This window comes from Leptodactylus fuscus, chromosome 5, assembly GCF_031893055.1.
Source record: "Leptodactylus fuscus isolate aLepFus1 chromosome 5, aLepFus1.hap2, whole genome shotgun sequence".
NCBI lineage: Eukaryota > Metazoa > Chordata > Amphibia > Anura > Leptodactylidae > Leptodactylus > Leptodactylus fuscus.
In genome coordinates, this window is record NC_134269.1 from 7,397,900 (window position 1) to 7,421,903 (window position 24,004).

The window sequence follows — 24,004 nt, forward strand, 5'->3', positions numbered from 1 at the left end:
TTACAAAGAAGTAGACTGAAGATCCTGGGCCACAAAGCAATGTAAAATGCCCCAACCTTGTGATATTTATAATAATTGCACTACTTATATTGTAGAGATGACTTTGGGCCACCTCAAGTTTCAGGACTAGGTAGTGACTGATCCCTCTGTACTCTTTATAACAAGTCCCTGTCTATACAAAAGAAGATATACTTTTTGTCTAATAGTGTCATTGTTTTATTAAAGTCATCTATGTGATACTCAACAACAAATTGATTCATAATCCATTGATTATTGTATAATACCTTCAGATGACAGGTTTTATCTTTTCCATCCATTTTGATAGATCTGACTGATCAGTTTCTGCATAGCTTTCTTCATCTCGTTGTTCCTCAGGCTGTAGATAATGGGATTCATTAATGGGGTCACTACTAGGTACAACAAGGAAATATACTTGTTGATATTGGATGAGCCCTCATCAGCTGGGACCATATATACTGTCATCAGGGATCCATAATATAGGAAGACAGTGGTCAGGTGGGAGCTACAAGTGGAGAAGGCTTTACTTCTACCATAAGCTGAAGACATTTTAAGGATGGTGAAGAAAATACAAAAGTAAGTGATAAAGATAAAAGCAAATGGGAGAAAAATAATCACAATGGAATAAACAATGTCTTGTAATCTCAAAATAGAAGTGTCTGAAGTGGTCAATTCCAATATGGGACCAAAGTCACAGAAGAAGTGGTCAATGGAATTCAAGCCACAATATTTAAATTGCATAAGAACAAAGACCTCACTTGATGTTGACACATTGGCTATAAACCACAACCCAACAGCAAGCCGGAGACAAAGATCTGGACCCATCAGTGAAGAATAACGTAATGGATGACAAATGGCCAAATATCGATCGTATGACATGACAGCAATGATAAGACATTGAACAGTTCCAGATATACTGAACAAATACAACTGTATCATACAGCCCCAAAAGGGTAAAATACCCTCCTCAACAAATATCATGTCCAACATCACGGGGACAATGGTGGTGGTTTGTAAGACATCGGCTGTGGATAAATGTTTGAGAAAGTAGAACATTGGGGTCTTCAGGTGGTCAATAGTGGTCACTAAGAGGATGATCAGAAGGTTTCCGGCCAGTATAAATATGTAAGTCAAGAGGAACACGATGAATAGAAGAGGTTTGTATTTGTGTAGACCTCGGAATCCAAGAAGACATATCTGAGTGACTTGTGTCTGGTTCTCCTCACACATCGTTTATATTATGATAAACTTTCAAGATTTATTTTTCTAACAAATTGGAAATTTAATCAGACATTTATTTAAACAAACAAAAAATCTGGAATGTATCATATGAAAATACCTCCATGTAGTAGAGGACAACTTACTAATAGTCTCTCTTATAGTAGAGTCACAAGAGGTCCGGGGTATTATTGGCCTTGATGTGATATATACGTATTGCTGGGTCTTCGAATATAAGCCGTGAATTTGCTAGATGTTGAGGTTTTTATAGTGTCTGTTAAACAAGGAAAATCCTCCCGGGATCCTGAAATAATGATCCTAATGATAAGTGGATGAAGCAACCAATTGAGACTGGAGGTTACAGTAATTTATAGTTAATTTGCACATTGGGAGAAGCTTGTTATGGCCGAATATTCTCTACATAATATCAGACTAAGCAATGAATAATACAGATGTGTGCTTCCTTACATTGACTTCTGATTAAACATATCCCAGGTTGAGTACAGGAGATGACCTAAACTTCTTATGTCCTCCTAAGCTCGTCATTTTGTGATACTGGTCTTGGGAACTCTACAGAGAAGGGGGGGGGGGTAGATGTTGTTACGGGTTCTTTTATTTATTTATTTAATAAAAGCTATGTTTTATATCTATGGTTTGTAATTGTGGGTACCCAGTTTGTCCATCATGTGCATTGTTACTTTTATTTGATTGGTCAAGGTGGAACACAGCAAGCCTTTCACAGTATAGCAAAAAAAACTGTGAATTACCATCCACTAATACCTGCACTTATATGTTCTAACGCCTTTTTCATTGTTCATTCAAAGCATAACATTACAGACCATTTTTCAGTGCTATCATGCCAAAGAACACAGAATTCTTATCCAGTTATCGCTGCAGTCATCTGTTATAACACGTTTTTCAAGACATTTCTTAGTGGGGAAAGACATAAGTGGCATACTAGCCGTTCTCATCAGAGTATAAAATTACAGGCCATTTCTCAATACAGTTGTGGCAAAAATCAATCATTTTCAGCCACCAATCTCTGCAGTTAGCGGCTATTCTCACTCTTATTTTAAAGGTGTGTTTTAGTGGGGAAACAAATAAGGGGCATATTCGTCGTTCTGTACCAGGTACAAAATTATAGGCCATTTTGCAGTGTTGTTCTGCAAAAAAAAAAAAAAAATCATAATTCTTATCCCATAATTATGACTTTATCACAATGTTTTTCAAGGTGTTCATTAGTGAAGAAAGAAGTAAGTGACATATTCGTCGTTCTCTTCATAGAAGAAAATTACAGCAGTGCCCCTTGCCAGCACCAGTCTATGTGGGCCAGGATGTGGATATCAAGCTGGGTATCCACTCCAGAGTCCAGATACTGGAGAGAGGCTGTCAGCAGTGCCCCTGGCCAGCACCAGGCTACGTGGGCGAGGATGTGGACGTGGATACCCCGCTGGATATCAACTCCAGAGTCCAGGTACTGGAGAGAGGCTGCCAGCGGTGCCCCTGGTTGGTAGCAGCAGTGGACGTGGATATCCAGCTGGGTATCCACTCCATAACCAAGTTACTGGAGAGATGCAGTCAGCAACCAATTTACTCTTCATCATCCTTCTCCTCCTCCTCTTTCTCCTCCTACAACCCCCAGTCCCTACTACTGAATGTTGGAAAAAAATGTTTGTTTGTTTGTTTGTTTGTTTTTTCATTAAAGAACATTTTTCATGCATACTTCCCACAGAGGCATGCAAAAAAATTTAGGGGCTCCCCCCCAAGGGCCTGCCAAACAGTTTTTTAGGGCTCCCCCCAAGGGCCTGCAAATTAATGTTTTAGGGCTCCCCCCACAGGGCCTGCAAATTAATGTTTTAGGGCTCCCCCCACAGGGTCCTGAAAATCAATGTTTTAGGGCACCCCCAAGGGCCTGAAATCTAATTTTTTAGAGGTCACCCCAATGGCCAAAAAATGAAAAACTGCTGCTACAAGGCTCTAGTCACCCCAAGGGCCAAAACACTGCTTTTTAAAGGCTATACTCACTCCAAGGGCCAAGAAATCTCTGCTGGTGCAAGGCTGAACTAAGTTAAAGGGCCTAAAACTCTGCAGATAGAAAGCTGAAGTTACCTGAAGGGCCTCAATCTCTGCTGTTAGCTCAGCTTAAGGGCCTGTAACTTTGTTTGGAACGGCTCATGTTAAGGGCTAGAAAAGTGAATTTTGGAAGGTCTTATCACATCACACACACACACACACACACACACACACACACACACACACGGGAAAGTGTGTAGTTGTTAGGCTGTGATGTTGGGGTAATAGAGGGTCTTTGGTGTGTTAGATGCCCCCAGACATGCTTCCCCTGCTGTCCCAGTTGCATTGCAGAGGTGTTGGCATCATTTTCTGGGGTGTCATAGTGGACTTGGTGACCCTCCTGAGTCGAATGGTGGGATCCCCTGAAACGAAGCATTTTCTACCATAGACTATAATGGGGTTCGATATTCGTTCGAATAGTCGAAGATTGAGATGCTATTCGTAACGAATAATGAATATCGAATATTTTACTGTTCACTCATCTCTAATAAGGACATCTATTATATCTCCTTATCTCTACTCTGTTTACAATTGCTACTTTTAATCACTTTATCTGTTCTCTAGGGGACGCACAGCGTATACAATCAGTATGTGCATCAGTCCGTTTTAAAGTGTCAAACTGAATTCAAACGGACGGATGGCATACTGATGTGTGAACAAAGCCTAAGATTGTCTCTTCTTCAAGTAAGACACAAGATTCTTTGGAACCAGAACAGGAAAACCCAGTGATTGCCATTGCAGCAGTGCCTAGGCCATCTGTCAGAGCAGTTCATTCAGAGACTGAATTGGAGAAAAATAAGGACATTTACTGTGATCGAGTCTTCATGCATATTAGTGGGCATGGACCTAACGTACAAGATCCTCATGCTGAGTTGGTCTCATTACTGAACACGATCAACCAGGATAATCAGGGCTGGAAACAGCCATCACATCTTACCGAAAGGAATCAACCTTGGTTTGGAAAGAAGCCATCTAAACGTTGCACCTTTAATTGAGTTGAGCATTGCACCAGCAGAATGTTAGGCCCTTTGGGTGGATTGAGCCTTTAAACAGCAGTTTTATTTTTTGGCCCTTGGGGTGAGTAGAGCCTTGCACCAGTAGAGATTTGTTGGCATTTGAGGTGAATTGAGCCTTTAACCAGCTGAGTTTTAGTTTTTGGCCCTTGGGGTGAGCCCTAAGAAATTAGATTTCAGGACCCTGTGGGGGGAGCCCTAAAACAATATTTTTGAGGCCCTTGGGGGGAGCCCTAAAACGTTAATTTTCAGCCCCTTGGGGGAGTCCTAAAAAATTACATTTCAGGCCCTTGGGGGGAGCCCTAAAACATTAATTTTCAGGCCCTTGGGGGGAGCCATAAAACATTAATGGGGGGGTTAACCATTTGTTAAGGGTGAAGGTGGTGGTGCTGGAGGAGGAGGAGGACGAGGAACATGTGTGCTGGCACAGACACATGGCATGGAACTGTGTCTTGTCAGTACTGTGGATGGGACATGTTGGTTGCAGGTCCACAATATCTGCTATCCACCCTAGTATAAGTTCCTGGTGCTCGGCCTCATCAGTACTACACTCTGCACCCCGCTTGATGTTGTGGCTCTGCTGGCTGCCCCTCTACAGTATATAATTGGAGTCGAGCTACTGCGGCCTGGATCCCCAGCTGGATTTCCTCGTCCTCGTCCCCTTGTGCTACTGATGAGTACCTGGACTGTGGACTGGATCCCCAGCTGGATTTCCTTGTCCACGTGCCTGCCCCCGTCACTTGGTGCTACCCCGACGCATCATTGGCAGGTTGTATGTATAGACACTGTTCCTGCAGTGTAGCTCTGAAAAGAGCTGTTGGTTAATGTTTCCTGCCTAGCAGTGTCTAATTTCTCTCTCACCCTCAATACAACGTCTCTTCCTATCTCACCAAAACGCATCTGACACGAATATGGCTGACACTATTCTTATAAATCCGAGGTCACCTGATTTAGCCAGCCAATGACTTTTTTTTTTTATGCCTACGTTTTCCTTCTTCCTGTGCCACCTGCCCTGCACAGTTATTGGTGCAAAAAAAAGTGCCAGAGAAGGTGGGAAGGCATATGAATTTTGGTATTCATACGTGTGGTATTCGATTGGAATCGTATATGTCAAATACCCGAATATCTATTCGATAGAACGGTATTTGCTCATCTCTAATCTCCACACTCTGCCACCAGGTCATTGTATGGCCACTCGTACATCGCCGAGCACACCCTCCATGAGCCGCCGCGGCAGAACGGCCTCCCATAACATAGACTGATATGCGATGTTTCCACCCATTGGAATTTAACCCTCCATATGTTGGATTGACTTTATGAACAGAGAAAAATCAAATGGACAGAGGTACTCCCTTGTTGCCTTGTTTGCAATAATATTCGTGACTGAGCCTGAGCAGAATCACTATAGTTGGGTTGGTATATTGCAGTTTGTTTTCTTTTTGTTTTGCAATTTTAAGCTCAAATTTCAAATTTTGCCCAAATTTGAAATTATGGAAAAAAAAACCCTGAAATAATGATTTCCCTCCACCTAACTTTATCAGGAAAGAGGAGAATGAGGCTCAGAAAACTGGGCAATATGAAAAGCCTTATAGATCTGAGTTGTAAGGATTTGTATTCGGGGGCCAGGTGGAATGGTGTGTGGTTTTTGGAAACATTAAGGTCCATGCTGTAGATTGCTAATGTGATGATTCCTGCCGGAAGTGTATGTGTATCTGTTTGCCAGTTACCATTGTACACTACTGTGGTGTGCTTAATAATTGTTAGCTCCAGGGGCAACACGGTGGCTCAGTGGTTAGGACTGTAGCCTTGCAGTGCTGGAGTCCTCAGTCCGAATCCTGCCAGGAACAACATCTGCAAGGAGTTTGTATGTTCTCCCTGTGTTTGCATGGATTTCCTCCCTCCCTTCAACAAAATCATACCTAAATGAAGAAAACAAAAAGTACATTGTGATTCCTATATGGGGCTCACAAGCTACATTAAAAAAATAATAACATAAAAAATTGTTATATCCTACTGCCAAAGCATCCATTGGGTTGTTAGTTGTTCTCTAAGTAGGTCCTGTGAAATAAATTGGGGAAGGGGAACTTGAGGGCTCCATGATCATCAGCACCTAGACATGAAGAGGAGCCTGGGAGTGAGAGGGATAAATCTATGAGTATACACTAGGGTGCGCATATTTGTTTTATGGCCTTGAATCAAATGGTTGTTTCGGGGTCTGTTTATGTTAAGTGGGTCTCATCTGTGACTATAAGGGTTAGTTCAGATGGCGTTTTTTGGACCTGAAGTGGAGGCCGCCTCCACTTTTCATTAGCTCTATTAGGGTCCATTCACACGGAGGATAATGGTGAGGAATTTGGTTTGGGAAAAAAGCCTCCCATTGACTTCAATGGGTTCCTTTTTTTCTTCTTTCCCAAAACTTCAGTTGGCCAAGTATTCTCTGATATTGGCTCATCCTGATGGCAGTGGGTACCAGGATAATATTTGCGGGATATTTGTTAGCCTACTGGCTAGTATTAAATAGGGGTTTCCATCTCCCTCTCTCAGCAGCTTTGCCTGCTCTCTTTTCTTCTCACTTCCTGTATTCTTCAGCAAGCTGGAGGAAGTTGGTGTGACTGCTTGATGGACACTATGAAGTAATACAATATAAACTTTACCTTTACTTTGAGAGATTATTTATTATGATTACTTGAAATCTAATATAAGTGGAGATCAAATAATGTGCACAGTAAATGTATTTTACATTACACAGGTAGAAGACTTATGTTTCTACAGAGAACGGACTCAGTGTTACGTTTGTGTTCACATACAGAGATAACTCGCCCGAAAAGAAAAGTGACTCAAATCATCCATCCTGTCTTATCAGATATAGGCTGAGCTCTATAAATATGCTGTGTAAACAGCGGGAGGAATAATTTCACATAGCAGGCAAACAAAGCAACATTGATAAAGCAATATATTTAGGAAAACTCTTGAATTTACACAAAGATAGCAGTATAGATGGGATCCTTGAGATGGGACAACCCCTTTAAGCCACACCTTAGTAAATGATGCAGGTAAGACTGCACATACTACTGTGGGAGTAAGGAAAGTTGTGATGGGAGGATGCTCAGAGGGGGAACAGATTGATGTGACTGAAAGTGTTAAACCTAGGTCTCAAGATGGAGACTCATACCACCTCAGGTATTGGTGGTGCCATGAACTGGGTCACGTAGCTGCATACTGTCCCCTGACAACTGAGCCCATGGACTGCAACAGTTGCAGGCGGGTGTCCCTGTTTGCTCAACCTGCTTGTTCAGCAGAAACTGTGACTGCTCATTAGGTAGTACCTTAGGGACTCGAGGGCCCACTTAATAGCTAAGCACTCCCACTCCACAATGCTGTATTTTTTCTCTGGTGGTGTAAGCTTCCTATTCAGGTGGGTGACTGGGTGCTCTTCACCACCAACCATTTGGGACAGCACTGCGACTAATCGTACATCAGATGCGTAAGTTTGAACAAAAAATTCTTTTGGAACGTTAGGTGTGACCAAAACCGGCTGTTTACAGAGGATCGACTTTAACTCCTGGAACGCTCCTCAGCCTCTTCACTCCACTTGACCATTACAGAACTCTTTCCCTTAGTCAGGTCTGTCAGTGGGGCTGCAATAATTGCAAAGTTTGGGATGAACCTGCGAAAATATCCAACAATTTCTATAAAACCTCTCACTTGCTTTTTATTTAAGGGTTGGGAGCCAATTTTGAATGGTTTCCACTTTGTCAACCTGGGGTTTTATTACTCCGCTTCATATTATATACCCCAGGTATCGAGTCTCTTCAAGACCGAGAGTCACCAGGTAGTTTCTGACCGTGCAAAGCTTACCGCAGAACACAGGGCAGGTAAAATGCAGGGGAATGCTGATGCCTTGTCCAGGACCCATTGCATGATGGTTAAGAGTGTCTGCCACTTCAGGTCTAAACAAAGGGAAGCCCACAGTTTTTGTTGATCCATGAAATATACAGGGTTAGTTAGAGAGGTACGGATGAGTTGAACTGGGCGCCACGCAAGGTGGGGATAACCTTAGTGGATAAAGAGTGAGGGTATCTGCTAGTCTGGAGCCACCATTTTAGTAGCAATGGAGACGTGGTCAATAGAGGATTGTGTGTTCGTGTAAACAGCTTTATTGAAATGGCCATTCTGTCATTCAAACACGGAGACGTTTCCGGAATCAGTTCAATGTTGGCCGTCATGGTCGTGTTCCAAAGTTTGACACGATAATGAAGTGGTTGAATCACTTTCAATGAACAGATTCTTTGAGACCCGGAACTGCACGAGGAGATGATTGAATGGTACGGACCCCGGAAAACATTGAAAGGGTGCGTCAATCAGTTGAAGCCAGCCCTCGACATTCGACCATATGGCATGCTTGTGCTCTTCGCATGTCGGAACGATCAGTTTGCCGGATTTTACACCTGGACCTGCATTTTCATCCCTATAAGCTGATGGTTGTCCAATAGTTGCAGCAAAGTGACTACGGAAGACGATTCAGATTTGCAGAAACAATGTTGGAAAACACGACTGACAATATTGTTTTGATTATCAGTGACGAAGCTCACTTTCATTTGTCAGGAGTGGTAAACAAAAATAACTTTTTGCAATGGCAACATCCAAGCTACATGGTTTAGTTGAAAAATGAGTATGTAACTGTTATTTCAAATCATCCATCCCTCCCTGCCTAACCCTGTATAAAAGAGAGCAGCGTCTACAATCATCCCTCCTTATCAGATATAGGACGTGGGATACGGAAACAATGGGAGGAATGAAGCAATGTATTGCTTGATCTTGATTTTGCATAAGCTAGCAGCATAGATAGGATCCTTGAGATATCCCTTAAGAGGCCGCCTCAGATTCCGGTCCAAAAAACGGCTAGCCGCAACTGGATGCCAGTGCAGTCTATACAGTGCACCAGTATCCAGTCGCGATATTCTGCTCCAGAATAGGCTCAAATGAATGGGCTTATTTGGAAGGGATGCCGTGGACATCCGTGGCTGAATCAGCAGCAGAATCTGCCTGAAGAAAGGGCATGTCACTTCTTTTTTCCACGTGCAGGGAACAAACCGCTTGCGGAAAAAGGAACCCATTGAATTCAATGGGCGGCGGCTTTTTGAGCTGGATTTTGATGCAGATTCTGCGTCAAGATCCGGACTAAAAAAAACCATGTGAAACTGACTTCAATGTGACCTGAAGAAACCCGATGACTCTGAATGTGTGGTATCAGCGGTGGTGGGGCGCAGGGGGAGGTTGGAGTTGCCCAAATATTCCAATGAATTAATTGATTCCTGCATTCACAGTTGGCACTAGTCAACAATTCATCTGAATAGACAGGCAGTTCCTGCACTAAATATTGTCACTCAGGCAGTTATTGAAAAAAAAAAAAAAAAAAAAACACCCAAAGTAAACCAATCTTTATTGATTCTTTACTGTGGATTTGGCAGCATAGAAGCATTTCCATTAAGTCATGTATATAAGGCCCTCGAGGTACCGGTACAGTTGAGACTGTAAAGAAGTGACCCCATGTTAAATACATAAAATTGGGCTTAGAAGGGAAGGAGCACTGCGCTTTTAGCTTTTGGAGTAAAAATTTAGAAGGCATTTCGGGACACCATATTGTTTTTTGCAGAACTCTGAAGGTGCCAAAAACTTGGAATTACCCAAGAAGTGACCCCTTTTTGTAGGGGCAATTTTAGGGTCTCTGCAACATGACATGACATCCAAAAACCAACAATCTGTGCTCCAAAAGCTCATAGATAGCGCTCCTTCATATCTACACCCAGCTGTGTGCCAAAACAGCAGTTTATGCCCACATGTATGACACTGGTATGCCCAGTATAACGTACTGTATGTAATGTCATATGTGGGTAAATACTGATAGGAAGGAGCGCTATGCGGCTTTTGGAGCACAGATTCAGATATTTGCTATCTGGACAACATGTCATGTTTGTAGAGCCTCTAAGATGCCAGAATAGTGGAATCCCCTAGGGAGTGACCCCATTTTAAAGACTGTACCCCTCAAAGAATTTACCAAGGGGTGTAGTGAGCATTAGTATTACAGTCATGAGTGCACAGTGGATGGTGAAGATGGAATATGTAAGATGGGCAGCGTACATTGGGAGCACCAAATTCCCTACTTCAATACTCAAAAAAATATAGGGAACCCTCCAATATCACCTCCTAGATCTGAATGAATCAAACATTCTCATTGAATTCTTTGTTCTGTACAAAGTTGAATGTGATGACAACAAAATCACACAAAAATCATCAATGGAAATCAAATGTATTAACTAGTGAAGACCTGGATTTGGAGTCACCCCCAAAATTAAAGTGGAAAAAACCACTACAGGCTGATCCAACTTTGATGTAATGTCCTTAAAACCTGTCAGTATGAGGCTGAGTAGTGTGTGTGGCCTCCACGTACCTGTATGACCTCCCTACAATGCCTGGGCATGCTCCTGATGAGGTTGTGGATGGTCTCCTGAGGGATCCCCTCCCAGACTGGACTAACGCATCTGCCAACTCCTGGACAGTCCGTGGTGCAAAGTGACAAGCTAGAGGTGCTACCAGGAGACAGGTCAGTACACCAGGAGACATGGAGGGGGGGTCGTAGGAGGGCAACAAACCAGCAGAAGGACTGCTACATCTGCCTTTGTGCAAGGAGTAACAGGAGGAGCACTGCCAGAGCTCTGCAAAATGAACTCCAGCAGGCCACAAATGTGCACGTGTCTGCAGAAACGTTGAGAAACCAACTCCATGAGGATGGTGTGAAGGCACGACGTTCACAGATGGGGTTGTGCTCACAGCCCAACACCGTGCAGGACGCTTGGCATTTGCCACAGAACACCAGGATTGGCAACTGGCACCCAGCCTCCATTGTTTAATAAATTTGATTTCCATTGATGATTTTTGTGTGATTTTGTTGTCATGACATTCAACTTTGTACAGAACAAAATATTCAATGAGAATATTTCATTCATTCAAATCTAGGTGTTATTGGTGCGGTCCCTTTATTTTTTTGAGCAGTGTAAATCCCCAGTAACTCCTATTATTAGGGGGTCACTTAAGGGGTCACATCTGGTGTCTTTTCCTCATAAGCTGTAAATATGGAGTGTCCCCTGATATACGCTCACAGCTCAACAAGGCTCAGCTCCGACCAGGGGTTAATGGGGCAGCTTTGCTTGGCTCTTGGCTGTGTAGAGCCGGGATCAATGCCGTGGGCACAGCTTCTGCACCCGCAGCATTACTGCTCAGTACTATTACGGCTATTACGAAGCAAGTGTTAACTTAATGCTTAGCACGACATAATAGTATGGCGCAGAGTTGGAAGGGGTTAATAATACCTTTGGCTGACAGGTTTAATCTTTTCCATCCATTTTGATAGATCTGACTGATCAGTTTCTGCATAGCTCTCTTCATCTCATTGTTCCTCAGGCTGTAGATAATGGGATTCATTAATGGGGTCAATATGAGGTACAAGAGGGATATATATTTGTTGATATTGGATGAGCCCTCATCAGCTGGGACCATATATACTGTGATTAGGGATCCATAATATACGCAGACAGTGGTCAGGTGGGAGCTACAAGTGGAAAAGGCTTTTCTTTTACCATAAGCTGAAGAAATTTTAAGGATGGTGAAGAAAATACAAAAGTAGGTCACAATGATAAAAACCAATGGGCAAAAAACAATCACAGTGTTAGTAACAATGTCTTGTAATCTCAATATAGAAGTGTCTGAAGTGGTCAATTCCAATATGGGACCAAAGTCACAGAAGAAGTGGTCAATGGAATTCTGGCCACAATATTTAAATTGCCAGACAACAAAGACCTCACTTGATGTTGACACATTGCCTATAAACCACAACCCAACAACAAGCAGGAGACAAAGATCTGGACCCATCAGTGAAGAATAACGCAATGGATGGCAAATGGCCAAATATCGATCGTAGGACATGACAGCAATGATGAGACATTGAATAGTTCCAGATATACCGGAGAAATAAAACTGTATCATACAGCCCCAAAAGGGTAAAATACCCTGCTCAACAAATATTATGTCCAACATCACGGGGACAATGGTGGTGGTGAGTAAGACATCGGCGGTGGATAAATGTTTCAGAAAGTAGAACATTGGGGTCTTCAGGTGGTCAATAGTGGTCACTAATAGGATGATCAGAAGGTTTCCGGCCAGTATAAATATGTAAGTCAAGAGGAACACGATGAATAGAAGAGGTTTGTATTTGTGTAGACCTCGGAATCCAAGAAGACGTATCTGAGTGACTTGTGTCTGGTTCTCCTCACACATCATTTATATACAGATAAACTTTTAAGATTTTTTTTCTCTAATAAATTAAAAATTTAAGCAGATATTTATCTAAACAAAAAATTAATAATAATAATAATAATAATAATAATAATAATAATAATAATAATAATAATAATAATAATAATAATTGTATCATATGAAAATACCACAGGGCAAGAGTAGAGTCACAAGAGGTCCGGAATATTATTAGACTTTATGTGATATATACATATTGCCGGGTCTTCGCATGTAAGCGCTGATACTTCCCAGATATTGGATGTTTTTATAGTGTCTGTTAAACAAGCTTAATCCCGCCGGGATCCTGAAATAATGATCCTAATGATAAGTGGATGAAGCAAACAGATGAGACTGGAGGTTACAGTAATTGATAGGTAATTTGCACTTTGGGAGAAGCTTGTTATGGCCGAATATTCTCTATGTAATATCAGACTGAGCAATGAATAATACAGACGTGTCCTTCCTTACATTGACTTCTGATTAAACATTTCCCAGGTTCAGTACATGAGATGACATAAACCTTCCCATAAAGCTTGTTACTTTGTGAGCCATGAGGGATTGCATATTCCCACATCTGAATACAAGTTAGCTATAAGTTTGCTGAGCTTTGTAGGAAAGTAAGCTCGGTAGAAGCAGTGGTACCGACCCAAACAGTCACGACAGGGACACAAAATGTGCAGCAAACTGGTTTATTTAGAAAAAACAGGACAATAAATAAACCTTGACTTCAGGCATAAAATGAGCAAAACAAAATACAGCCTTAATGTTTTCAAAAACAAAATAAATCCCTGCTCGTCTGAGCCAGTAGCCAAACAGAAATGATAACCTAACTCTACGTGTGGCTTACTTTCAGCCACACGAACAAAACTGGAGCAATATAGTTTGAACTGGCAGAACGACACACCTCGTTTCACCTCATGAAGCTGCCATGAACTGCATGCTCTGCAGCCTTTTATGGATCAGTAATGAGCACAGGATCTACACCTGGGCTGAGGCCTACTCCAGATCCACCCTGGACCACACGTACAGTACAGACCAAAAGTCTGGACACACCTTCTCATTCAAAGAGTTTTCTGTAATTTCATGATTATGAAAATTGTAGATTCACACTGAAGGCATCAAAACTATGAATTAACACATGTAGAATGATATACTTAACAAAAAAGTGTAAAACAACTGAAAATATGTCTTATATTCTAGTTTTTCAAAGTAGCCACCTTTTTCTTTGATTCCTGCTTTGCACACTCTTGGCATTCTCTTGATGATCTCCACGAGGTAGTCACCGGGAATGGTTCTCACTTCACAGGTGTGCCCTGTCAGGTGTAATAAGTGGGATTTCTTGCCTTATAAATGGGGTTGGGACCATCAGTTGTGTTGTGCAGAAGTCAGGTGGATACACAGCTGATAGTCCGACTGAATAGACTGGTAGAATTTGTATTATGGCAAGAAAAAAGCAGCTAAGTAAAGAAAAACGTGTGGCCATCATTACTTTGAGAAATGAAGGTCAGTCAGTCCAAAAAATTGGGAAAACTTTGAAAGCGTCCCCAAGTGCAGTTGCAAAAACCATCCAGCGCTACAAAGAAACTGGCTGACATGAGGAGTGCCCCAGGAAAGGAAGACCAAGAGTCACCTCTGCTGCTGAGCATAAGTTCATCTGAGTCACCAGCCCCAGATATCGCAGGTTAACAGCAGCTCAGATTAGAGACCAGGTCAGTGCCACACAGAGTTCTAGCAGCAGACACATCTCTACAACAACTGTTAAGAGGAGACTTTGTGCAGCAGCCGGCCTTCATGGTAAAATAGCTGCTAGAAAACCACTGCTAAGGACAGGCAACAAGCAGAAGAGACCACAAGGAATGGACATTAGACCAGTGGGAATCTGTGCTTTGGTCTGATGAGTCCAAATTAGAGATCTTTGGTTCCAACCACCGTGTCTTTGTGCGACACAGAAAAGGTGAATGGATGGACTCTATATGGCCTGGTTCCCACCGTGATGCATGGAGGAGGAGGTGTGATGGTGTGTGGGGGGGCCAAGCTGGTGACACTGTTGAGGATTTTCAATCTCAATGGGCACTGACTGCTACACTTTCTCTTATAACAAACAACACTTAGCATAAAACATAACTTTTAATGTCAAATATGGTCAGCTAAAATCTTTCAACGGTATAGCTAGGGCTAAAATTAGAATACATAACTCAATAAGAAAAGTAGGGAACACTATAGAGATATAGCTTTTTTGCAATGTTCCTAGATACTGCAGGGTAGTTCAGCTTAGGGGAGTGATAATCACAACTTAACAGGTGACGGTTAGCACTAAATAGGTGCCTAGATCATGATAATCTCACTGATACTGTAGCTGATAACAATGTTGTATAGAGTAAATACCTTCTTCCCCCCTACTGTTTTGATGCTGTTCACACTGCCCTAAAGCATCCACTCAATAGCAAAGTTAACCTGACACCTAAACATATAACTAGTGTCCCTGTCCATTTGATAAATATGCCATTCTATAGGGTTCACACTAGATATGCTGTAAATAATTAATCTCTCTACGCATTTCAATTACATATTCTCATCAGGAGAGGATAAGGAAAAATAATAAAGAAGATGTTGCGGTAAAAACCGCATTTCCCGGTTCCCCGATGGTGGGAGCCAGTACTCAGTGTCAGACGCTGACCGCTCTCATGCTGGGGTTTAAATAGAGCCCTAGCACTCTCACGGGCACGCCCACCATGCGTCATGCGGACCTCCACCAATGAGCTTGCAGAGTGTCCAAACAGGGGAAACTCCCCTTTCGTGGGCGTGTACATACTCCCGCGGCGCTCTGTTATCCAGCACTTATACTATACTATGACAGGAGGAAACCAGAACGTACGTGATTTCTCATATTTATGCAGGCAGAGTATCGGACTGGGGCTACAGTAAGTCCTATTACTGGTGACATCAAGTGGGCATCGGGCTTACAATATCTGATTTTAGTCTCGCATCATTAGATCATTTAGACCCTAATAACATATCAGAGACATAGTTTATATCTCCAAGATGCGATACCACATTTAGGACTGGAGGAGGTTATCGATCTATTATTAAGCCGTTCGACACCTACATTGTGATCTTACATCCTGATCACAGTCCCTATCCTGCAGTGACCGATCCTACAGGAAAAACGCAGCCCCCCCACTGCCAGTGTGAATAGTGCTTATGATGCTTTGAAAAACTCAATCAATCAAGCTAGGTACCTAGTAATCATGTATGGTTCTAACTTCTGATAAATGTGTGAACAATGTTCAACACGAACACCTCTAAGATGACCAAATATAACTAGGGTGTTCACACTAACACTTGTAGCTGGTTAGAGATGAATATATCCCTGGCCAATGCGGTTCAGGTTCCTACTATCAATGTGAATAGGGTCTAAACCAGATTCACCAAAGATAACCCAAAACCACAAAGTCTCCACATTAACCCTCATGACTGGTCACACATGGGCATGTCTCTGATACAAAGAACCTATCTCCAGCCAATTCTACTTGATTCAAAAATAAAAAATAAAAAATCAATAAGGCTGAAACCAAACTTGATTTTTGTCATTCTTTATCATTGCACAAACATCACAACTGGTTGCACCTCTTCCATATACACTGCCTATTCATAATTTAGATAAATGGGGCAAAGGAAATCTGGTCATTAAGACCTTTAGGTTTTACACATTCAAATTTGAAAATCCATCTCGCCTCATGTTGTAAAAGGAGGCGGTCCCAGTCACCACCCCTTACTGGTTCAGGTATATGCTCGATCCCCTGGAATTTCAAAACTCCAGGGTTCCCCCCATGACATTGCCACACATGATTGGAGAGGGTCTTGTCTTCTTTTCTATTTACATAGCCCACATGTTCAAGGACCCTCTTTTTTAGTTCCCGCCGGGTCTTACCAACATAGTTCAGTGTATCGAGCATATACCTGAACCAGTAAGGGGTGGTGACTGGGACCGCCTCCTTTTACAACATGAGGCGAGATGGATTTTCAAATTTGAATGTGTAAAACCTAAAGGTCTTAATGACCAGATTTCCTTTGCCCCATTTATCTAAATTATGAATAGGCAGTGTATATGGAAGAGGTGCAACCAGTTGTGATGTTTGTGCAATGATAAAGAATGACAAAAATCAAGTTTGGTTTCAGCCTTATTGATTTTTTATTTTTGAATCAAGTTGAATTGGCTGGAGATATATTCTTTATATCAGAGACATACCCATGTGTGACCAGTCATGAGGGTTAATGTGGAGACTTTGTGGTTTTGGGTTATCTTTGGTGAATCTGGTTTAGACCCTATTCACATTGATAGTAGGAACCTGAACCGCATTGACCAGGGATATATTCGTCTCTAACCAGCTACAAGTGTTAATGTGAACACCCTAGTTATATATGGTCATCTTATGGGTGTTCGTGTTGAACATTGTTCACACATATATCAGAAGTCAGAACCATACATGACTACTAGGTACCTAGCTTGATTGATTGAGTTTTTTAAAGCATCATTATAAGCACTATTCACACTGGCAATGGGGGGTTGCGTTTTTCCTGTAGGATCGGTCATGGAGGAGGTGTAACCAGCTGTGATGTTTGTGCAATGATAAAGAATGACAAAAATCAAATTTGGTCTCAGCCTTATTGATTTTTTATTTTTTATTTTTGAATCAAGTAGAATTGGCTGGAGATATGTTCTTTGTATCAGAGACATGCCCATGTGTGACCAGTCATGAGGGTTAATGTGGAGACTTTGTGGTTTTGGGTTATCTTTGGTGAATCTGGTTTAGACCCTATTCACATTGATAGTAGGAACCTGAACCGCATTGGCCAGGGATATATTCATCTCTAACCAGCTACAAGTGTTAGTGTGAACACCCTAGTTATATTTGGTCATCTTAGAGGTGTTCGTGTTGAACATTGTTCACACATTTATCAGAAGTCAGAACCATACATGATTACTAGGTACCTAGCTTGATTGATTGATTGAGTTTTTCAAAGCATCATAAGCACTATTCACACTGGCAGTGGGGGGGCTGCGTTTTTCCTGTAGGATCGGTCACTGCAGGATAGGGACTGTGATCAGGATGTAAGATCACAATGTAGGTGTCGAACGGCTTAATAATAGATCGATAACCTCCTCCAGTCCTAAATGTGGTATCGCATCTTGGAGATATAAACTATGTCTCTGATATGTTATTAGGGTCTAAATGATCCAATGATGCGAGACTAAAATCAGATATTGTAAGCCCGATGCCCACTTGATGTCACCAGTAATAGGACTTACTGTAGCCCCAGTCCGATACTCTGCCTGCATAAATATGAGAAATCACGTACGTTCTGGTTTCCTCCTGTCATAGTATAGTATAAGTGCTGGATAACAGAGCGCCGCGGGAGTATGTACACGCCCACGAAAGGGGAGTTTCCCCTGTTTGGACACTCTGCAAGCTCATTGGTGGAGGTCCGCATGACGCATGGTGGGCATGCCCGTGAGAGTGCTAGGGCTCTATTTAAACCCCAGCATGAGAGCGGTCAGCGTCTGACACTGAGTACTGGCTCCCACCATCGGGGAACCGGGAAATGCGGTTTTTACCGCAACATCTTCTTTATTATTTTTCCTTATCCTCTCCTGATGAGAATATGTAATCGAAACGCGTAGAGAGATTAATTATTTACAGCATATCTAGTGTGAACCCTATAGAATGGCATATTTATCAAATGGACAGGGACACTAGTTATATGTTTAGGTGTCAGGTTAACTTTGCTATTGAGTGGATGCTTTAGGGCAGTGTGAACAGCATCAAAACAGTAGGGGGGAAGAAGGTATTTACTCTATACAACATTGTTATCAGCTACAGTATCAGTGAGATTATCATGATCTAGGCACCTATTTAGTGCTAACCGTCACCTGTTAAGTTGTGATTATCACTCCCCTAAGCTGAACTACCCTGCAGTATCTAGGAACATTGCAAAAAAGCTATATCTCTATAGTGTTCCCTACTTTTCTTATTGAGTTATGTATTCTAATTTTAGCCCTAGCTATACCGTTGAAAGATTTTAGCTGACCATATTTGACATTAAAAGTTATGTTTTATGCCAAGTGTTGTTTGTTACTGTTGAGGATTTATTCAAAATTGAAGTCATACTGAACCAGCATGGCTACCACAGCATCTTGCAGTGGCATGCTATTCCATCCAGTTTGCATTTAGTTGGACCATCATTTATTTTTCAACAGGACAATGACCCCAAACACCTCCAGGCTGTGTAAGGGCTATTTGACCAAGAAGGAGAGTGATGGGGGGCTACACCAGATGACCTGGCCTCCACAGTCATCAGACCTGAACCCAATTGAGATGGTTTGGGGTGAGCTGGACCGCAGAGTGAAGGCAAAAGGGCCAACAAGTGCTAAGCATCTCTGGGAACTCCTTCAAGACCGTTGGAAGACCATTTCAGGTGACTCATGAAGTTCATCAAGAGAATGCCAAGAGTGTGCAAAGCAGGAATCAAAGCAAAAGGTGGCTACTTTGTAGAACCTAGAATATAACAGATTTTCAGTTGTTTCACACTTTTTTGTTAACTATATAATTCCACATGTGGTACTTCTGAGTTTTGATACCTTCAGTATCAATCTACAATTTTCATAGTCATGAACATACAGAAAACTCTTTGAATGAGATGATGTGTCCAAACTTTTGGTCCGCACTGTACATCTGAAACCTGGGGCTGATATACCTGGAGTCCAGCACTTTGCCTGTTACCTTCTCACCCCCCCCCCCCTCTTTGTTCGGGCCTGTAGAAGCGGACATTTGTGACCCAAATACAATGAGTCCTGGATAGAGCATCGGCAGCTTGCCTGCCTTGTGTTCCACAGTAAATTTAAAGTTTTGCAGGGTCAGAAACTCTTGCATTCCTGTCCTTAGTGCGTCACATCCATGTTAGAGTAGAGTGATCAGTGACCAGCTTAAAGTGTTGGCCCAGGTGGTAGTACATTAAGGATTCCAGGGCCCACTTAATAGCTACGCACTCCTCCTCAATGTCATAATTTAGTCAGGTGGTGTAAGCGTCCTACTTAGGTAGGTGACTGGATGTTCTTCACCACCCAACATTTGGGAAAGCACTGCCCCTAACCCTACATCAGAGGCATCTGTTTGATTTTGCTGATAGAGCCCCCTTAAGGGTTGAGGCCAATTTTGAATGGCCTTCACTTTGTTAACCTGGGGTTTTATCACCCCTTTTCCAATTACATAACCCAGGTATACCCCAGGTATCCAGACCCAAAGCACACTATTTTGGGTTGGCTGTTAAACTGGATGCTAGGAGGGAATTTAGTTTGGCTTGAACTTTCAGCAAGTGACTTTCCCAGTCCATACTAAAGATAACAATGTCATCCAGGTAGGCTGAATCATACCTTCAATGGGGCTTAAGGACTCTGTCCATCAACCTCTGGAAGGTTGCTTGAGCCCCATGTAACCCAAACGGCATTGTCACATATTGGAACAAGCCCTCTGGGGTGATAAATGTACTTTTTTCTCTGGCCTCTTTAGTGAGCGGCACCTGCCAGTACCTTATGGTTAAGCCTAGGGTGGAGAAATACCTGGTATGTCCCAACCTCTGGATTAACTCATTGACTCTGGGCATCAGGTAGGCATCACATTTTGAAACTACATTCAGCTTACGGAAATCATTATAAAACCTTATGGTATCATATGGCTTGGGAATCAAAACAATGGGATTGGACCAGTCACTCTTAGATTCCTCAGTTACCCCAAGTGCCAACATATCATTGATCTCCTTAGCTCCTTGGCTTGGCTATGGTATGGTACAGTTTTTAGATTAACCCATACCTGCGACTCGGTGTCGTTCCACCAAACACACCAGCTGGTCAGCCGTGGTAGGTCCTGCTTGACCAACCCAGCGCTGAATTTTGGGAGGGATGCGATCTGGTGTACTTATCAAGAACCACTATCTCCACTATCTGTGCCGAAGTGGCCACCACAGGCTGAAGCCATTTCTTGGCCACATACTCGAGATCATGATCGAGATCAGGGTGGGAGACTCTCAGAGAAAGTCCAGTGCTGCACTCTCCGAGCACGTACGTGCATCTTCACACCAAGGTGTGCCAGGATGAGTTCAGATCCTTGCCATTCTAGACCTCACAGTCACATCTTTCATACACATCAGACTCAGCGTTGTTCCTCTCTTTCCCTACAGATCTCTAATCCTAGATGTTTCCCCTCTCAGGTGTCACTACTGCACAAGGCTCGCTGGTTACTGTTACACTTATGGGCATTACTCTCTGTACACAAGACTGGTCTACCTCTATTAACAGGCTATCTCTAGATATATAATCTATCTCTAGCATCACTCTAATATCTGGATACCAGAAAACTGAGCTGGTACTGAATATGTGTGACCACATAAACTGCACATATTTTGGGAGGCATTAGTAGTAGGACTTTATGCTACATTACTATTACTATGTATGAACCCCCAATACCTGTACAATGATTACAATATATTCTCAATGAATGTATCTGTGATACAATAGAACAGTTATTTAGGTTTTATATTTTACAAAAAAGTTCTGAGATGTTCTCCACATCTTCTGTTGTTCTGTTGGGGGCACAAGACCCCTGAGTTATGTTGTCGTAGTTCTAATTTAAATATCAGGCCTCGAGAAGTCACCCACACACAGCTGATGGTGTATAAAGTGAGTTCTAATTTAATGGTACAAAAAGGTAGTTTAAATACAATACAGACAAAAGCAGGTTGGACATAACATAGCTGACATAACATGATTGGATGTAGAGTTATAACATAAACCTGGCACATGGTTATTGGCTGAGGCCTAATGTAATCTCCTATATCAAACTGGGATGGACTTTCTCATGAAACAAAGTATATATGCATATATCATGGCAAGAGAAATAATTAATGATCAATAGGCTATAGAAACTCTGTGTTTACACACTCTAAATGACTTAAAAGGGGAGGCCCTTAAGACAAACAGATAGATAAGAGATTCTTAGCCCATTGATTAACATTCCATTCTCCTTATCACCTAAAGGGGTCTCTCTTCTTTTATCTTTTGTATACAACAATATGAACAATGCCCATAGTCCCAGCCTAACTGGCTCCATCTCTGAGAGAAAGAGTAAGAGATATAAAGTAGCATCAGCTCCCATCTTTGTTCATATATATTTTTAAAAGATATTGTTGACCCCCCACTGTTCCATGAAATGTATAAAAGAGCAGTGATAAAGAAATAAATATGAAATCCATGTGTATTGGTGTATTCCATCTATCTGCCCCCTCTAAAAGCTAAGACATATCCTTTCAGTTAAAATTTAGGTTTCGGTCAGCTAAGATCAGTTTGGACCATGACCCCACTTAGCAAAAACAGCGTAATAAATGTACTGGAATAGAATGATAAGCGGTTGATTAAATATGAAACAAGATAAAATTAATAGGAAAATTGATGTTGAATAAACTTTGGTGCACCACGCAGTAAGGTGACTAACACACACTGAAGTAACCCCTCATAATCAGATGTCAGGTGAGAGGAATAGTTAGAATATTCTTAATATTCATAATTAGGGAGGAATAATCTTGTAATACATATCATGGAAATTGCTGATGCCTAACGGTTAATGATGAATCAAGTACACACCCATATACGCCTACTATACGCCCAGATACACCTACTGAAAATTGCTATAAGAAGAGATGATTTATTCAATAAAACTTAAGCTTTAGCTCAAATTCATCCTGTCTCTGTGTTCATTGCATCATTGAAGCCCAGGGGCGTAAGCATAATTTGGAATCCATCCAATATACCTATAGTCTGACTTCAGACTAACTTAACAGCAGCGTCTCCAATCATCCCTCCTGCTTATCAGATATAGGCCGGTCTACATGGAAATGCTGTGCAGACAATGGGAGGAATGATTTCACATAGATAAAGCAATGTATTTTGGGAAAACTCTTGATTTTACATAAGCTAGCAGCATAGATAGGATCCTTAATAGGCCGCCTCAGAATCAGGTCCAAAAAATGGCTAGCTGCGACTGGATGTTGGTGCAGTGCATACAGTGCACCGGCATCTAGTCGTGGCATTCTGCTCTGGATTAGGCAAAAATGAATGGGCCTAGTTGGGAGGGAGTGTTGCGCCGCAGACGTTCACGGCTGAATCAGCCACGGAATCTGCCTGACGAAAGGGCATGTCGCTTCTTTTTTTCCATGAGCATCAAAATTCGGACCAAAAAACCCTTTGTGCAGTGAGTGGGAAGGGGTTAATACAGTACCTTTGGCTGACATGTTTCATCTTTCCATCCATTTTGAAAGACCCAACTCATCATTTTCTGCATAGCTCTCTTCATCTCGTTGTTCCTCAGGCTGTAGATAATGGGATTCATCAATGGGGTCACTACTATGTACAACAGGGATCTGTACTTGTTTATATCGCCTGAGCCCTCATCAGCTGGGACCATATATACTGTCATTAGGGATCCATAATATACGCAGACAGTGGTCAGGTGGGAGCTACAAGTGGAAAAGGCTTTTCTCTTACCATAAGCTGAAGAATTTTTAAGGATGGTGAAGAAGATACAACAGTAGGTCACAATGATAAAAGAAAATGGGAAAAAAATAACCACGATGGATGCAACAATGTCTTGTAATCTCAAAATAGAAGTGTCTGATGTGGTCAAATCCAATATGGGACCCAAGTCACAGAAGAAGTGGTCAATGGAATTCAAACCACAATATTTAAATTGCCAGACAACAAAGACCTCACTTGATGTTGACACATTGGCTATAAACCACGACCCAACAACAAGCCGGAGACAAAGATCTGGACCCATCAGTGAAGAATAATGTAATGGATGGCAAATGGCCAAATATCGATCGTATGACATGATGGCAATGAGGAAACATTGAACAAGTCCAAATATACTGAACAAATACAACTGTATCATACAGCCCCAAAAGGACACAATGCCCTCATCAAAAAAGATCATGTCCAACATCACCGGGACAATGCTGGTGGTTTGTAAGACATCGGCTGTGGATAAATGTTTCAGAAAGTAGAACATTGGGGTCTTCAGGTGGTCAATAGTGGTCACTAATAGGATGATGAGAAGGTTTCCAACCAGTATAAATATGTAAGTCAAGAGGAACACGATGAATAGAAGAGGTTTGTATTTGTGTAGACCTCGGAATCCAAGAAGACGTATCTGAGTGACTTGTGTCTGATTCTCCTCACACATCATTTATATACAGATGAACTTTCAGGATTTTTTTCCCAA

General features: G+C 42.0%; 3 protein-coding genes across 3 annotated transcripts; all 3 read right to left on the reverse strand.

Moving 5' to 3' along the window:
* Positions 1 to 300: 300 nt before the first annotated feature.
* LOC142204353 (olfactory receptor 10A7-like) lies at positions 301 to 1,248 on the reverse strand. The gene has a single exon (XM_075275666.1). The coding sequence runs from the start codon at positions 1,246 to 1,248 to the stop codon at positions 301 to 303; it is 948 nt and encodes a 315-aa protein (XP_075131767.1).
* A 1,404-nt stretch (positions 1,249 to 2,652) lies between these two features.
* On the reverse strand, positions 2,653 to 12,659 carry LOC142204354 (olfactory receptor 5G9-like). The gene is made up of 3 exons (XM_075275667.1): positions 11,693 to 12,659; positions 7,649 to 7,787; positions 2,653 to 2,800 (listed from the first exon to the last, which is right to left on the reverse strand). Exons 1-3 carry the CDS (start codon positions 12,657 to 12,659, stop codon positions 2,653 to 2,655), a joined length of 1,254 nt encoding a protein of 417 aa, XP_075131768.1.
* Positions 12,660 to 20,108: 7,449 nt separating this feature from the next.
* On the reverse strand, positions 20,109 to 23,968 carry LOC142204355 (olfactory receptor 10A7-like). Its single transcript, XM_075275668.1, has 2 exons — positions 23,003 to 23,968; positions 20,109 to 20,507 (listed from the first exon to the last, which is right to left on the reverse strand). Exons 1-2 carry the CDS (start codon positions 23,966 to 23,968, stop codon positions 20,109 to 20,111), a joined length of 1,365 nt encoding a protein of 454 aa, XP_075131769.1.
* Positions 23,969 to 24,004: the final 36 nt, after the last annotated feature.

What these genes read in the sequence shown, in the direction of transcription:
- LOC142204353 (XM_075275666.1), bottom strand. Translation starts at nt 1,248, where the DNA reads ATGTGTGAGGAGAACCAGACACAAGTCACTCAGATATGTCTTCTTGGA.
- LOC142204354 (XM_075275667.1), bottom strand. Translation starts at nt 12,659, where the DNA reads ATGATGTGTGAGGAGAACCAGACACAAGTCACTCAGATACGTCTTCTT. An exon ending in ATTAAACCTGTCAGCCAAAG is followed by an intron (nt 7,788 to 11,692) that starts GTATTATTAACC and finishes ATGTACGATTAG; the next exon opens with TCGCAGTGCTGTCCCAAATG. An exon ending in TGGGCCCTCGAGTCCCTAAG is followed by an intron (nt 2,801 to 7,648) that starts GTACTACCTAAT and finishes GCATCTCTCCAG; the next exon opens with TAACTTGGTTATGGAGTGGA.
- LOC142204355 (XM_075275668.1), bottom strand. Translation starts at nt 23,968, where the DNA reads ATGATGTGTGAGGAGAATCAGACACAAGTCACTCAGATACGTCTTCTT. An exon ending in ATGAAACATGTCAGCCAAAG is followed by an intron (nt 20,508 to 23,002) that starts GTACTGTATTAA and finishes ACCATACCATAG; the next exon opens with CCAAGCCAAGGAGCTAAGGA.